This window comes from Phocoena sinus, chromosome 1 (genome assembly GCF_008692025.1).
Source record: "Phocoena sinus isolate mPhoSin1 chromosome 1, mPhoSin1.pri, whole genome shotgun sequence".
Lineage (NCBI taxonomy): Eukaryota > Metazoa > Chordata > Mammalia > Artiodactyla > Phocoenidae > Phocoena > Phocoena sinus.
The window spans coordinates 152503915-152518590 of record NC_045763.1 but is presented as its reverse complement, the minus strand read 5'-3'; the positions used below and the strand labels follow the sequence as shown (position 1 = coordinate 152518590).

Below are 14676 nucleotides of genomic sequence, written 5' to 3'. Positions count from 1 at the left end.
GTTGATTCTACAAGGGAAGACTTCAAAGAAGGGGTGATGTGATTAGGAATCCTTGAGGCTGACAACAGGTTATCCTGTCTAGTGCTTTCCCCAGAAGGCTGAGGTCCGGTGGCCTGACCCTGGCCTGATTGGACCTCCTGAGCACCGGTACCCCCAACCCAGGAGAGGAGCCGTGCTTCCAGGCCCTGCTGCCTCTGCTGCCTTACCCCAGGCTCCCGGTGCAGCTTCATAAGCAGCCCTGCATCCCTCCCCAGGCCCCACTTCCCTGGCCAGTAGGCCAGCACTGAAGCAGAGAGGAGAGGGGGCAGGCAGAATGTAGAGAAAGGCTGACAGTGCTTTGTCTCTACCTCTCTGCTCTCGTAAACCAGGAGTGAGCTACACAAGAAGCTCCCCTCCTAGTGTACCCTTCCAGTCTCCTGGGGACTTGGGCAATTTATTAGGGCTGGGGGACTTTGGGTAAGTGGTTAATATATGCCTATTACCAAAGGCCAGGCCAGGAATGATGCACTTTCTTGATTACTTAATTCTATAAGGAGATACATAAAGAGAGCCTCTTCTCCCTCCCCATCTCCCCCCCCCCATTACAGAACATCAGATAAACAAAGCCCCGTTGCCTGGCCCCAGTGACCACCCCAGGGAAGGATCTTCAGCTCCAGGGGACAGGAGAACAAAGAGAGACTCTCTTCTCAACCTAGGGGTTTGCGGCAAATTCAGGAATTCCTTTTAGGGCTCTCAGTCCCCAGTTGAGTTTCTTACTTCATACAATACAAGGGGCAGCAGGACAGTGGCTCCGGGCTCCAGTCCATCACATGCCCCAGCCTTCAGAGGCTGAGCTGGTGTGGGGAGCGTTCAGCCAAATGTGCTCCCTCTCACCCACCCCCCCACCCGAGCACTATTCAACGCCTGCCCCTGGGGATGAAGGAACCATCCTGTTGACAGGCGTTGATGTCCTCCTAAACCACCTGTACTTTATGCCTTCAATTCCTGGCGTCACTGAGGGTTACCCAGACTCCTTCACCCCAGCCCAGCTAGGAAAGGACACACCCTTTGAGAAAGACCTGGGAACATAGCACTCGAGGTAGACTGTTTCTGCTGCCACCTCTTAGATGTCCTTGAGTAGAGCCAGAAGCGAGTATATTAGAAAGGTTTCCAAGACCCAGGAAAGTTTTCCGTAGGAACGTGCCAGACCCCAGTGGAGTTTAACATGATCCCCGAACACCAGGTGGCATCCTCAGGGCCGTGACCAGCACTTGGCCACACCGTCTGGGTCAGATTAGAGCCAGAACCTTCTCTGTCCTGTGATTGCTTGTCTTGTGGTTTCACCTGTGCTGTTTTCTCTTCCCTCTCGTTCTTTCGCCCTCTCCCTCTCTGGCTATCTTGGGCGCTGTGTTCTGAAGCTGCTCCAACCGCAGGTACCGTACCAGCAGCGGAGGTAATGGGCATGGCATGGGGCAATTCAAGGTGGAGTCCAGCCCAGCCAGAGCGGAGAAGGAGGGAGAGGCTTGGGGTGAAAGCATGCTCCGGACTCACCCTTTCAGTGGTTGGGAAGCCAGACTCTCCAGGAGGATGTGTGTGGAGGATGGGACCAGAGGAGATCAAACACATCCTCCTCCCTTCGCTAGAGAAGGAGGTTGGCTGAGAAGGGGCCCCACACGCACAGGCTGCAGACCTGTTCTCTGGAGCTGCAGCTTTCTCTGAAGCTGAGTGATTACTTCCCCTGAGCCACCTGGGGCCTTGCCCAGGCTCGACATCTCAGAGCACAGAGAAAGGGTCCACAGCCTTTGGGTGGCCGGCTGCGCCCTAGAAGGAGTGGGGGCAGCTGGCTCCTGTCTCCTGGTCAGGCTGCCATCCCCTGAAAGGGTGGCCTGTGGGTGAGCACGCCGTGCATGCTGGCCTTGCATGCTGCATGGGGCCTGGCACCAGCTCTGCCATCCACCATGGCTTCTAGTCAGTGAGAACAGGTCTGCATGTCCCAGGATGGGGCCGGGTGCCCCAGGACCTGGAGTCTCAGTGGACACCATGCACTGATGGCCCACTCACCCCTCAGAAGCCCAGCTTCTCAGAGTCTTGGGTGTTAAGAACAGTCTCCACTCTTGGGGTCTGGGAGGTGGACGCACAGTGAGGAGTTGGGCAGGCAAGTCTGGAGCAGGAGATGACCTGCTAGCCAAGGTCCTTGTCTCAAGTCCTCATGTTGTGGGTTTGAGGAACATCACCACCGAAGGCCGGTCCTCAAGCTGGAGGAGCTAGGCAGGGGCCTCAGGGTGCCTTCCGCTGCCTTCCTTTGAGGCAGAACCAAGGCTATAGGGCAAGGGTTTGCCAGAGCCTCCTCAGGCTCTAGGCAGCAGGGAGAGCCGAGAGCCAGGTGAGGAACTGGAGGGTTGGCTTAGGCAGGGGACGCCGCCTTACCCAGTTTGGTTCCCCTCCACCTTCACTCATTAACCGCCCCTGCCCCGCTATTTTAGGTTGATTCTGTTTCTGTTGCGCACCCTGCTTCCTTTGTTTGCGTTTGCTCCACCAGTCAGGTCTGGGTGGTGTGCTGCCATCATCCTTCCCACCCCCCGTCCTCTCCATCTCCCCCGCCCCCAAATAACCCAGGCCTGCAGGGGCCAGTGCCTCCCCACCTCTGCTGGGATGTGAGGCAGAGAGGTGTCCTGGGCCTGGAGACCGGAAGAAAGCCATCCTTGCAGTCTGGGAGTGGCCCTAACTTTCTGATTCAAGTTTGCATAAGGATTTCCCCTGGGACTATTATAGCAGGTGCTCAGGGCAGCCGAAGCGACTTAGTGGAGATGGAAGGGGAGATGCAGGGAGGGTACCACGTGAATCACCTAGACGCTCTTTGGTCAAGCGGCTTGCAGTCCACCTTCCCCATTCTGGTACCCAGGACCCAAAGCAAGTGGATCCGGTCGCGGGGAGTACGCTTTGCTCAGTGGGCATCCGTGCCAGTCTGCTGCCCCTCTCATGTGTGGCAGGTGTGAGGGGGGTGCATGTAATTCCAAACACCCCACTTCCTACTTCTCGTTTAGGAAAGATCCAAGCTCACCCTGGTGTGCAGAGGCTGCCAGGGCCTCTGTCCATCGGTCAGATGTGTTTCCTAGGCTCCAGCTTCCGTGTGACGTGGTGGTAGAGGCACAACGCACGTCTTGGTAAATGAGCTGTGCCGGGAACATCAGCCGTTCCCGGCCTCAGATGCAGAAGAACCTCCTGCACAGTCTGCGGGTGCGAGGTGATGGCGCTCAGGTTCTCTACGGGTGACGCGGGCCTGGAGTCCAGCCCGCTGCTCCCTTCCCTCTCATCTTCGCCAAACGTGGGCATTCTCCCCCCCGGACTGATCTGTTCCTATCTCACCCGGTAAAGATAATCCCTCTCATGCACCCCATCTGCAGTCTCTTAGGGTTGCTGCCCATCTGTCCTGGCCATCTGTGATTTGGCCAGGGTAGTCCGTGCACCAGGTGGACATGTTTGGACTGAACCCTCCACCTTGGAATGTCTGGAAACTGCTGTCCTTGTCTTTGACTCGGCTCAGATCTGCCAGTGTTTGGTGGGCAGCTCCAGGGCAGGTTCTGGGCAACGAAAAATTAATAAGAGACATGTTGTCTTAATTTTCTCCATCTCCTGCGTGGTGTCGCCCAAAACTCTGGTGGAAAACCCTTGGCCATAGCTGGGGTGCCTTCCAGTGTGCATTAGGTAAGCCATTAGGTTGACACTGCCTTCAGGTAGGGGTCCTGTGCTTCCAGCTCCAGGCCCACTGTGGCTCCCCGTTACTCTCGGTCTCCGGGCTGGTGGTCTCCACTGGGCAGTGACCAGGGTGGTTCTCCAGCCCATAGTTCCTGCTGTGGCTGAAGATGACACCCTAGCCCAGCAACGAGTCTGTCCAGCCTGTGGGCCACTCTGACTGTAAGCCCCGCTTCTGGTCCTTATTCCCCGTTTATCTGCTACCCCCACCCCGCCCCAGGGGTTGAAATCATCTGAATCCCCTTAGACCTGAGCGCTGGACAGTTTCCCATGGAAATCCTGCCCTCCCCTCCCACCTATAACAACTCACTCACCTGACCCTTCTGTCCCTTCCCTCAGAGCCTTGCCTTCTTACCTCTGACCTCCCAGTCTCTCTGGCCCTGTCCAACCCTGGGACAATAGACACAGCTAATGACTAGGCCAGAGAGGATGCTGATTTACCAGCTGGGACCTCAGCCAGCCCAGAAGGTGTCTTCTCCACTGTGCCTCCAGTGCCGGGGACCCTCTGGGGGGACGCCTGGGAAGTGCCTCCTTTCCTCCCACCCCCTTCTGGTCCCCTCTCGCTAATACCTGATTGTTGCTGCTGAGCTGGAGGATAAGCATCTAGGTAGCCATCATCAAAGAAAACCCTTCCTCCTGTCACACTTGGCAGAGGGAGGGGAGGAGAGTGTGGAAGCATCCTCAGTCATTGCTCATTCTTGTCTCTGCCCAGCAGGGCCCAGGAAGAAACTCGCTCTCGCCTAGCCTCTCTCAGCATCTCTGTTTCTAGGGCTGCTGGCTGGAGCGCCCGGGGAAGCGTGTGGGCCTGGCTGCAGGCCCTGTGTGAGCATGAGTGTGTGTACCTGCTTGTACGAGGACCAGGGCCCACGTGAGAGTGTGAATAGCTTCCGGGGGCTGGGAAATGCAGCACCGCTGTGCACATAAGAAGGGGAGCCCACGTCTCTGCACTGCACAGGGTGGGATGATTTAACTTGAAAGGCATTTTCAGTTTTTGGATGACGCCCCTTAAATAGTCATAGCAAAGGGGGACCTTGTGAACATTGCAGTTGCCAGAAATTATTAGAAAATACACTATTGGTAAGGAACCAGAGCAGAGCAGTCCTATCCAGATGGACGAAATAGCTTCTCAGGGTTCCTTCCGGCAGCTCAGAACAGCAGGAAAAGCCCATGTGTGTTCCGTGGACACGGGAGCTGCCAGGCATCAGGCCTGAGAGGGAGCTCACCTTTGCCTTGTGATCTCTCAGGCCCTTGTGTGTGTGTGTGTGTGTGTCTGTGTGTGTCTTGGTGGGTGGGATAGGCGAATTCCCGCAGGCTGAGCTCTTACAGCACTGAGCTTGCATTCCAGGCCTGGGGCCACCTTGGACTGAAATACATCCTTGAATACTGACTGTGAGAGGGAGAGTTTTTCCCACCGCACGTTCCCCTTCCCCCACCCCTTCCTGATGTCTGCGAGTTGACTGGGGTTTGGGGAATATAGCGCAGTCTGCCTTCACCTTGCCCAGGAATCTCTGGAATGCATGGGGCATAGTCAGCTACCCAGTGTGACTTCTGTGGTCAGCACCCTCAGGCCCAGTAATGCCTCTGATCTTACAAATAGGGAAGCGACTGGGATCCCGGGAACAGTCCCTCCTTCTCTATGGAGGACTTGTAATATTGGAGTCCCCGGGGGGAATGAAAGGGCTTTTGTTGGTCAGGCTCTTGTTGAGAAGACTTAGGATCTCTTGATTCTTTCTTGAGAAAGGCTTTCTGGCAATTTTCTCTCTGGTTCCCTCGCTGCCCTGGCTCCCTTCTGGAGAGAGGGGATAGTATTTCCTGATCTTCTGCAGATTTGAGATAAGGTAGGAGATCACTCTTCCTTGAAACTTAGAGTTACCTACTTCTGTCTTAACATCACTGCCTTCTGCCCCGTCAGCAGTGACACTAGAAAGTAGACTGTGGTCAGATCACAGGAGATGGTGGGCAAGGAGGAGAGGCAGCTCTGTCTCTCTCTGATTTGCCCATCATTCTTCTCATACCCTAAGCTTTAGCAATCCTGGAACTAAAGAGTAATAGGCCAGCCCTTTGTTAGTGTCCCAACCCTTCTGTAGAAGGAAAGACGGTCTATGGAAACGTTGTCATGATAGACTTAGCCCCTTAGGGCTGACCGACGGCAAAGGGTAGCTTTGGATGGGAGATGAGGAAGTAAGAGGTAGTGCAGATTTGAACTTCTCTGAAGATTTATGCTCTTTTGGGGATTTCTACATCTACTGTGGGCCAGGAAGGTGGTGCTCCTTGAGCGCAGGCCACACTGTGAGTCCGTCAGTGCCCTTTTCCCACATTCTAATCAAAGGGAAAGGGCTTCCGGTGCCCAGACCCCAGATGCCCTAGAGAGAAAGGCAGTTACTACAAGTCAGGGTGGATTGGGGTAATCTGGGACCGTCGCTGGACAGAGAAGAAGGGAGGAGAGGCCAGGGAATGAACAAGAGCTGAGAGCCTGGGGAGGGGCTGGCGGTGGAGGTAGGAAAGACGAACCAAGGTGCAAGTCTTGCCCACAGAGTGGGGATCGTTCTCTCTCTCTGTCACTGGGTTCGGGTGGCGGTAGAACTCAAGCAGGCAGGAGAGGGGGTGATTTTGGCGTGAATGGGTGGGAATGGCAGGCTTCCCGGTGCTCCTGCAGGGCAGGACCCCGCAACCTGCCCGCCTCCGAGGCCGGGGCTCCGGGCCTGGACCCAAGTGGTGCTGCTTGGCCTGTGCTGGGTGGTGCTTGACCTGGGACTCCATGTCATCCCTGGGGTCTGAGTGATTTGGTGTGTGTCCCGTCTTCATCACCGCCCTTGGCTGTGTGCATGCTGGTGCTTTGAGCCACACAGACCATGAGAAGAAAATGAAACACACAGGCTTCATTCTCTTTCCTTGCCATGGTCCTGTTCTCTTTCATGGCGACCCGTCTGACCCAGTCCATCCTGCTCGGGGAGGCTTCTGGTCCCTAAGCTCCATCTCTTCTGCGGGCTGCCTGCCTTGCACGTGGGGCCGTGTGTCCAGGCTGGGGACGGCCACACCGACCAGACTTGGCTGTTTTACATTTCCCCCTTAGCTCCTCCCACGTCGCCCCCGACCACGGTGGGTGTGACGGGCACGGTGGGCAGTACTGATGCCACTGCTGCCACCACCGAAGCCACAACAGTCCCCACCATCCCAACTGTCGCACCCTCCACCGTCGCCACCACCACCGTCGCCACAACTACTACAACCACTGCCGCCGCCACCACCATGGAGAGTCCTCCCACCACCACCAGGACTGAGATTCAAGAATCCGGTACTGCCCGTCATCCGTGCTCCTGTCCCTCCAACCACAGGCTTCCTCAGAATGGGGGCGGGGGGGGGGGGGGGGGGGGGGGCGGGGCTGAGATGGTGCTGGTCAACACCTCCCTTTGTTTCTGCTTTGAAAGCACAAGAGACTAGATTCTCTGTCTGGTGGCCTAGAGGCACAGAGCACCCGCCCCTGTGGTGGCCTCCACTGCTCAGAGCCCCTGTCCTAACCTCGGATCCCTGTTCTTTAACAGAGGCCCCCGGGCCCCAGACTGTAGGGCTGCCTCCAACCACATGCTGAGGGATCAGCTTAGGGCTGAGCACTCCAGAATGCGGAGAGTGGGGAAGGAAAGGGCCTGACACCGCAACCAGCCTGAGAAGGCTTCCTGTCTCCGCCATGATGCCCCAGCCTTGCAGCAGAGGGCTGAGGAGTGGGGAGTGGCCAGCCATGCCAGGTTCTGTCCCCAGAACCGTGCGCCTCCCTTGCACCTCTCCCCGAAAGGCGCACTTATAGACTTTTCTAGTCAGAGCTTGCAGGAAATGACATTACCGAGGAGTCCTGTAATGCCAGAGAGTGCTCTGTGGCTCTCCCCACTCATATTCCCCACACCCCCAGATATACACACGGAGGGAAAATCGCAGCCTTTCTAGGGGCCCGTGGTAAGAGTCGATCCCAGGGCTGGCCCGCCGAGCCCAGAGAGTGTGTTGTTCCCGCATCATGCATCCAGGCCAGGAAGCTCTGTTCTTCCAGCACGAGGAGACCCCCTCGGGAATCCAGCAGTACTTCTAAGAACTGACATCAAACACTCTTATTACCACGGAGGGGAGGGCCTCCAGCTTGTGGAGCCACAGGCCAGCTGTAAAGCACGATGCAGCCGGCAGGGCTGGCAGGAAGCACCCGGAACCCTCTTCCAGCAGCAGTAGAGCTGTAGGCCCCCTCTGTTTCCTGGGCAAGCCCCTTCGCCTTCCGAGGCCTCGCTGTCACCCATCCCACCCCTCTTCTCTCAGCACTTGGATGAGGATAGAAGCTTAATGCATGTGTGAGTATCTTCTTCAATCCAATTACGTGGAGTTGTGTGAGCCGTAAGGGGAGACACGTGACACGTAGCTGACATTATGCTCCTCAGACCTTGAAAACACTGATTTGCCTTAAAGCTGCAATAACGAGAATTTAAACAGCGTGCTCTGTAGGGAAGAGTTGGCTGAGAGAAACCTGCTAGGCTGTGAGAAGCTGCCATTTGCAGTTTGGTGACGGGTGTTCTTTGGGTCCACGGTGAGGCTTCTTTTGCATTCAGGTGGGCCTCCGTGCCGCACTTTAATGCTCCGAGTTCACAGAGGAGATGTACCAAGAATGAAGACAGGGAGTGGGTCTTGCCCGTTCTGGAAGGATTGGCCTTGCTGTCACAGAGGAGTAGCCTATGGACTCTCACATCCCAACTGCTAACTGAGCCTGAGATGCTGCGGGGGCCCGGCCACACTCTGACCTTATCCTTAGAGCTCAGGGGCTCCCCTCAACATTCTCATCTCCCTCAACGCAGCAGAGTGGCTCTGTTGTCCAGGATTTTCAAAATGAAAGTTCATCTTTATCGTGTCTTACAACTTAGGACAAAATGTTTCCTAAGTTGACTCTTCTGGGTGGTGAAATGGGACTTTTTCTTTGTCCTTAACTTGTCTTTTTCAGATTTCAAGGGATACGCCTTAAGTCTCACATCCCAGGAGCTGACAGGACAGTCCCTGTTTCCCCTCACTTCTTCCTCTTGTTTTTATAGTAATTGATAGCTTTCCTTCTCGGCGCCTTTCTTTGAGCTTTTCTGTTCTTTAGTGATCGTCATCTTGGTCTCTCTAGATGCCAGTGCCTTCTTCCAGCTCCCACCTCTAAATCATTTTGGTTTCCCATTGCTTGACCGTATCTAATAATGCCCCAATTTCCATTACCTTTAAGACGGTCAGATTTAGGCCAGGGTTGTATTGCTGGTCAGACTGTCTAAACCCAAATTCTTTGGGCTCAGGGCTGAGGAGGAAAAATCTCAAGTTCCCAAATCATAACTGATCATAATTCATTCCCACTAGAAAGAGCCATGAGATTCTAAGGAGCTGGGATTTGGGCTGAGTTAAAGCAGCCGATACAGCGGAAACCTTTGGCAGATCAGTAAAGAAGGCTGCCTTCTGCCCTCCCCACGGAGAATGCCTCGTGCCATCAATGGAATCTCTTTCTAAAATGAATCATATTCACCTGGGGCGACTGACAACTGACAAGGTTGTAGTAGAGAAGGTGCTTCTTTGAAGTGGAGACCAGGAGATCTTTTATCACCTCCCCCAGCCCTGCAGACTCAGCCACATGTCAAATAGATAATGAATAAATGCATCACCAAGGTACTCTATTCATTTATTTTTGACAGGTGAGTCGGTGACAGTGCCCCCTTGCATGCTAATAAACTATAGAGGAGACACACTTGTAAAGTCTTTGAAATATAAGGCTTCATGCTAGTATTCCACTATTAAATCTTTGCTGGGAAATGGGGTAATCAGACCGCTGGGATGCTTGAAAAATGATTACGTTTGAAGATCAGTGCCATTCTCCTGTCCACAGGCTGTAGTTTCAGACAGGGTGATGGCTTTGATAAAGTAGCTCCCAGCTCATAGGAACTAGATAATTAATGTCTTCTGTGTTACGTAGAGATCAGGCCTCGAAGATACAGTGCTGAGAAGGCAACAGAGCAGGAGTCTTCTGGTGTCTGGACCACTGAACGTTGGGTGTCAAGAAGGAGTTATCTTCTCTGGTCCCCTCTAGCCCATGAAAGGGAGAGGAAGGATTCGTACTGTCTCTGCTTGGGGCCCTGGGGTTTTAGGCCCCAAGTCCCCTTAGAGAATCTGAGGCCATTTTTCAAGAATTCAGCATCTTGTTGACCAAGAATGACCCCAGGGGCTCCTCAGACCAGAGTCACCCTTGTAGGTTGCCGTTCTCCACCTCCAGTTTCAGGATCCCATTAAGGCTTTCCCCTGTTTGGTCCTGTCCTTTCTGCAAATCTCAACATGACTCTCGAGTGGCTTTTCAAGATACCCTCTCTCCTTCCTGTAGAATGTCTATGGTTGAGGGGAAGGAGGCTGGCACACCTCTCCCGCCCCGTCTGCATCCTAGCTAATGGGGCTTTTCACTGGCCCCTTTGGCTGCCCTGTTCACATCCACGACAAGGGACCTAAAAAGGGAATAAACCCAGGTTAGAGCCTCCAACGGCCTGGATCAAACCCACTCTTTCATTCCTACTCCCACCTACGTGGACACATAGTTTCTGGCTCTCCCTCACATACGGGTCCTCCTGACTGGACTTGCTCATACCTAGCCTGGCTACCAAGGCTGCAGCTTGGAGCTCTGTCGGGCCCTGTGCACAGCCACTTCCTACTCTACCCTTTCCTAGCTGCCCGCGCGTGCGTGTGTGTGGTGTGTGTGTGGTGTCCGCAGCGCTGCCTCCCTCCTCACCACTAACTCCTCTTCTAACCCCCCTGCCAGCCCCCGACGAGCGATCCATCTGGAATGTCACAGTGCTCCCCAACAGTAAATGGGCCAACATCACCTGGAAGCACAATTTCGGGCCCGGAACTGACTTTGTGGTTGAGTACATCGACAGTAAGCATTCTGTGCGCGTGGCGGAGATGCCATTAAAAAGATCCCATGCGCTCCCCCAGGCTCAGGGAGGCCTTCCAGCCGCTTCGTTGTGGCTTAATGAAGTCGACGTGTGCTCAGGTGGCAGCGAGGTAGGAAGAGCAGACTCGAGGAGGAGGAAGGGGTTTCTGCGGCCGTTAGTGAAGGTCCAGGGGTGCCTTGCGGTGGGGGCGGCCTGGGTGAGGGGCCCTTCGTCCATTTCCTGCCCAGGATGACGGTTCTGGTGGCCCTCCGATGAGCCAGATCTCACCTTTGCTTGGATCTCCTTAATTCAGGATCCAGATTCTCAGCTGTCTCCCCTAGACAGGCTGGGCCAGTCCAGACTTGGGGTTCAACTGTGCTTTGCTCACAGAGGGACACCAGCTGCTCACAGGTCAGAGACACTGTCCAGGGTCACTCGACTCAGCTGGTGGCTTGAGCTGAGCTGTTCATTCTTTACTGGACCTGGGGAGCAAGCGTTGAGATTTGTGAGGCTGTAAAGTGTGGTCAGGCTATCTGCCTTCTCTGAGTGAAGGCCCCTGTTTCTGAGGGCTCAGACCCACCATGCTGGCCTATTTGGCTTGTGCTGGGAATCCACCCAAAGCTCTTTGAGGGAGAACAAAGCCAACTCTTAGTTCTCTGCGGTTGGAGAGAGCTTCACATCCACAGAATACAGAATTCCTAGTTTGGTCCGTACTTTTTCAGACACCCAGGCACTCGCTTCTCTTGATGTGTGAATTCACCACGCAGCGAGAAATGAGAGGGGAAACCAGGAGTGAGAGCTGAGAAGCAGAGGCCGTCTCACCTCCGGTTACCGTGAGGGATGCTGACTGGCTCTCTGACCCTCTCCAGGGTAACGGAGCGCTGGCTGACACCCTGAGAGCTTAAGGAAGCAGGTCATGATGTGCTAAGTGCTTAAGACTGGGGTGAGGACAGAAAACCTTAGGAGAGGGAACAGTGTCCTAGGCTGCAGGGCCATTGTGTAGGAGAGTCAGCATGTGAGAAAGCTGGTGGAGCTGCCCGGTGACCTCCAGGTCTGCACGACAGCCTGGCCCCTTCCCCCACCCTCCATGCTTCTACCCTTGACAGGTGCCCAGGAGCCTAAGCACTGCCTCTCCGGCTCATCATGCCCAGCCTTGGGCTGACTGAGGTTTCTGTTCCCCAGGCAACCATACGAAAAAAACTGTCCCTGTTAAGGCCCAGGCCCAGCCCATACAGCTGACAGACCTCTATCCCGGTATGACATACACGTTGCGAGTTTATTCCCGGGACCACGAGGGCATCAGCAGTACCGTCATCACCTTTATGACCAGTACAGGTGAGAGGGGATCTGGCCTGACCTGGCCGTCCCCTACAAGCATGGGGCATGTTGTTCTCATTGTCGGCTTCCTGCTTGTCTCTTCTCCTCGGAAAGAAGACTCATCCTCCCATTTCCTCACCTTGCATGACGTGGCTCGGCTCTTCTTATGTGTCAGTCTGCAGCTCCCCGGAAGACAAGACGAGCCAAAAGTGCATGCCAGTAGATAGGAAACCATGCTTCTGACCCTGTGGGGATGAGTGGGATGTCAGGGGGTAACGGAGGCGTTGTAGAATGAGGGCAGGGGAGACCACCAGGCCTCCACTGTGCTTGAGCCACCAGGGCTTGGTGTATATGCAGACATGGTCCCCGTGTGTGGGTCTGGGGGCAGTGTGTCCCGGAGGCACAGGGGCTTGCTTCTCGCACGTGGGGTTAGGGGATAGGCCATCCAAGGGTCTTGACCCCCAAATCCTCCCAGGAACCAAGCCAAGGATCAGCATGTATGTCACTGCCTTGCCACTGTCACCTGTTGTTTAAAAATTCGAAAGTGTGTTACACAAGTTGTTTTGGTTTAATTTTGCCCCAAGTTTGTCGTGGCTTAAATGTAGTTGACCTTTGGTCGTACTGGGGAGGGGAAGAAGCTTTCTAATCCTGAAAGAGCTCTGGATCTATCAGGGCTGTGGATAGAGAAGCTTCTTCACTTGTACCAAGTGGGGCTCAGTAAAAGGTGCAAGGTTCAGAAATCTCTCTGTTGATCAGGGTGGCTGGCAGTCTGGAGACCGTGAGGACACTTGCTTCTCTGTCTGTGTGTCTCTTTAAAATCATCCAGGCAAGCTAGCCAAGTGGCCAGTTTGCTGAGCCCTGGGGTAAGGATGAGTGTGGGGAAAGAGACTGAGAGAGGAAAGCACCAGTCCCTGCCTCAAGGCACATCCTAACCACGTGCAGGTTGCTAGACACAGGATAAAGGAGAAAACACACAACGGTTTATATGAACTTCTGAATGTGGACTTAAGTACGGATTACCCTCCCTGCGCCCGGCTTGACGAGGCTGATCTTGGTAGCTTGCACCTTGAGAGTCACTGCCCACGTGTATAAGGGCCGCACTCCACCCCTGCTAGCCTGGCGCCTCCTGGTCTGGGTGTCCCGGCCTCCTCCCTGTGTCTCTGCCTGTCCTATGCATGCCCATGCCATCAAGTCTCGGGGAGTCTGAGAGTCCTGCTGCCTGCTTGAGGCTAACCCGGCCAACTCAGGCAGGATGTCCATGAGCAGCCAGGTCATCCTGGGAGCCAGGCCAGGGGACTGGACAGTTGACCAAGCAGAGCAGGTGGCTGGATTCTGTCTGACCCAGTCGAGGTCCCAAGCTGTTGCTCACCAGTGCGTGCATTTGGTTTTGCTCATTACAAACTTGAGTCCAGCACAGGGGCAGAAAGCAAAGATGAGATTTGAGGATGGCGTTCCATCCTAGGGATTGCAGCGAAAGCCAGCTCAGCCTGCTTTCAGACTTTGACTTCTCCCAGAGCTGAGCCCTGGGACTGTGGGTGAGGGTTGGGGAGAAAGAGCCAGAGCAAAAAGGACCAGCCCCTGCCCTGGGGTATGTCCCAATCTGCTTTGAGATATGAAACGCGCAATACAGAAAAATAATAATAATTGGTAATACGCTTCTGAATATTGACTCAGGTGTTCATCTCTCTTTTCCTGTGGTTGCTATGGAGAAACTGATCCCATAACTTGCTTTCAGAGTGATTGAGGCCTTAAGCACTTGCACGTTTCCCCAGTTCCTCCCAGTGCAAGCTGGAGAGGGCAGGTATGACCCTCGCCCTGAGTACATACAGCTCACTTACCTCACCGGCTGGCTGGAAATGACTATGTGCAAACCACATAGAGAAGGAGACTATTTCCACTTTCTGAAGTTCATGTGTGTCTGTGAGTGTGTGTTCAGATCCTTTGAAAACACACAGAGGAGTGGCTGGACCCCAGAGTCAAGTTCACACAATGTCCCAGGTCCCTGTGTCTCATCAAAGTAGGTGATCATCTCTGGGCCCAACCACTAGTCATTTAGGCAACCACAGGCCATCACTGTAGTCTATAGGCTCAAACATGCTACAGTGGTTCAGGAAGGAAATGGGAGAAAAGCACAAGGAATGCTAACAAGCTCCCCGACTCTCACCAGAAAGATCTCACATGGGAAGTTAATCACCAATTCTTGAAGCTTTTGAAGCCAAAGAGACCCGAGGGACCACAGACACATAACCCTGGACTCCAGGAGGCCTGCCAGCTCTTACATCCTGGGGCAGGTGGGATGGGGGGCTGACGGGGGCCAGCGAGACAGACAGCAAACTGCCTTAGACCTCAGGGACTCCGGGAGGAGGGACATTAGGGGACCTACTTGTATTGGGCCTCTTTCTGCTGTGTTTGGGAGAAACCCAGGATGGAGCGAGGTGAAGATGGAAAGGTGTAAAATGATGCTTAAGTGAGAGCAGCCAAGCTAAACTGCATGTGAAGAAGCCCAGGGGCTTCCCTGGTGGCGCAGTGGTTGAGAGTCCGCCTGCCGATGCAGGGGACGCGGGTTCGTGCCCCGGTCCGGGAAGATCCCACATGCCACGTAGCGGCTGGGCCCGTGAGCCATGGCCGCTGAGCCTGCACGTCCGGAGCCTGTGCTCCGCAGCGGGAGAGGCCACAACAGTGAGAGGCCCGTGTACTGCAAAAACGAACAAACAAA

The 14676-nt window shown here is 54.7% G+C and overlaps 1 protein-coding gene across 5 annotated transcripts in view; it reads left to right on the top strand.

Moving 5' to 3' along the window:
- NFASC (neurofascin) overlaps positions 1-14676 on the top strand; it is a 188525-nt gene that overhangs the window by 157460 nt on the left and 16389 nt on the right. Inside the window, exons 24-27 of one of the 5 annotated variants that reach the window (XM_032652123.1) lie at positions 1398-1412; positions 6806-7027; positions 10529-10645; positions 11826-11978. The exons of the other annotated variants lie outside the window; for them this stretch is intronic. Coding sequence (XP_032508014.1) covers positions 1398-1412; positions 6806-7027; positions 10529-10645; positions 11826-11978 — 507 coding nt within the window. The remainder of the gene's footprint in view (positions 1-1397; positions 1413-6805; positions 7028-10528; positions 10646-11825; positions 11979-14676) is intronic. 5 annotated transcript variants of the gene reach the window in all.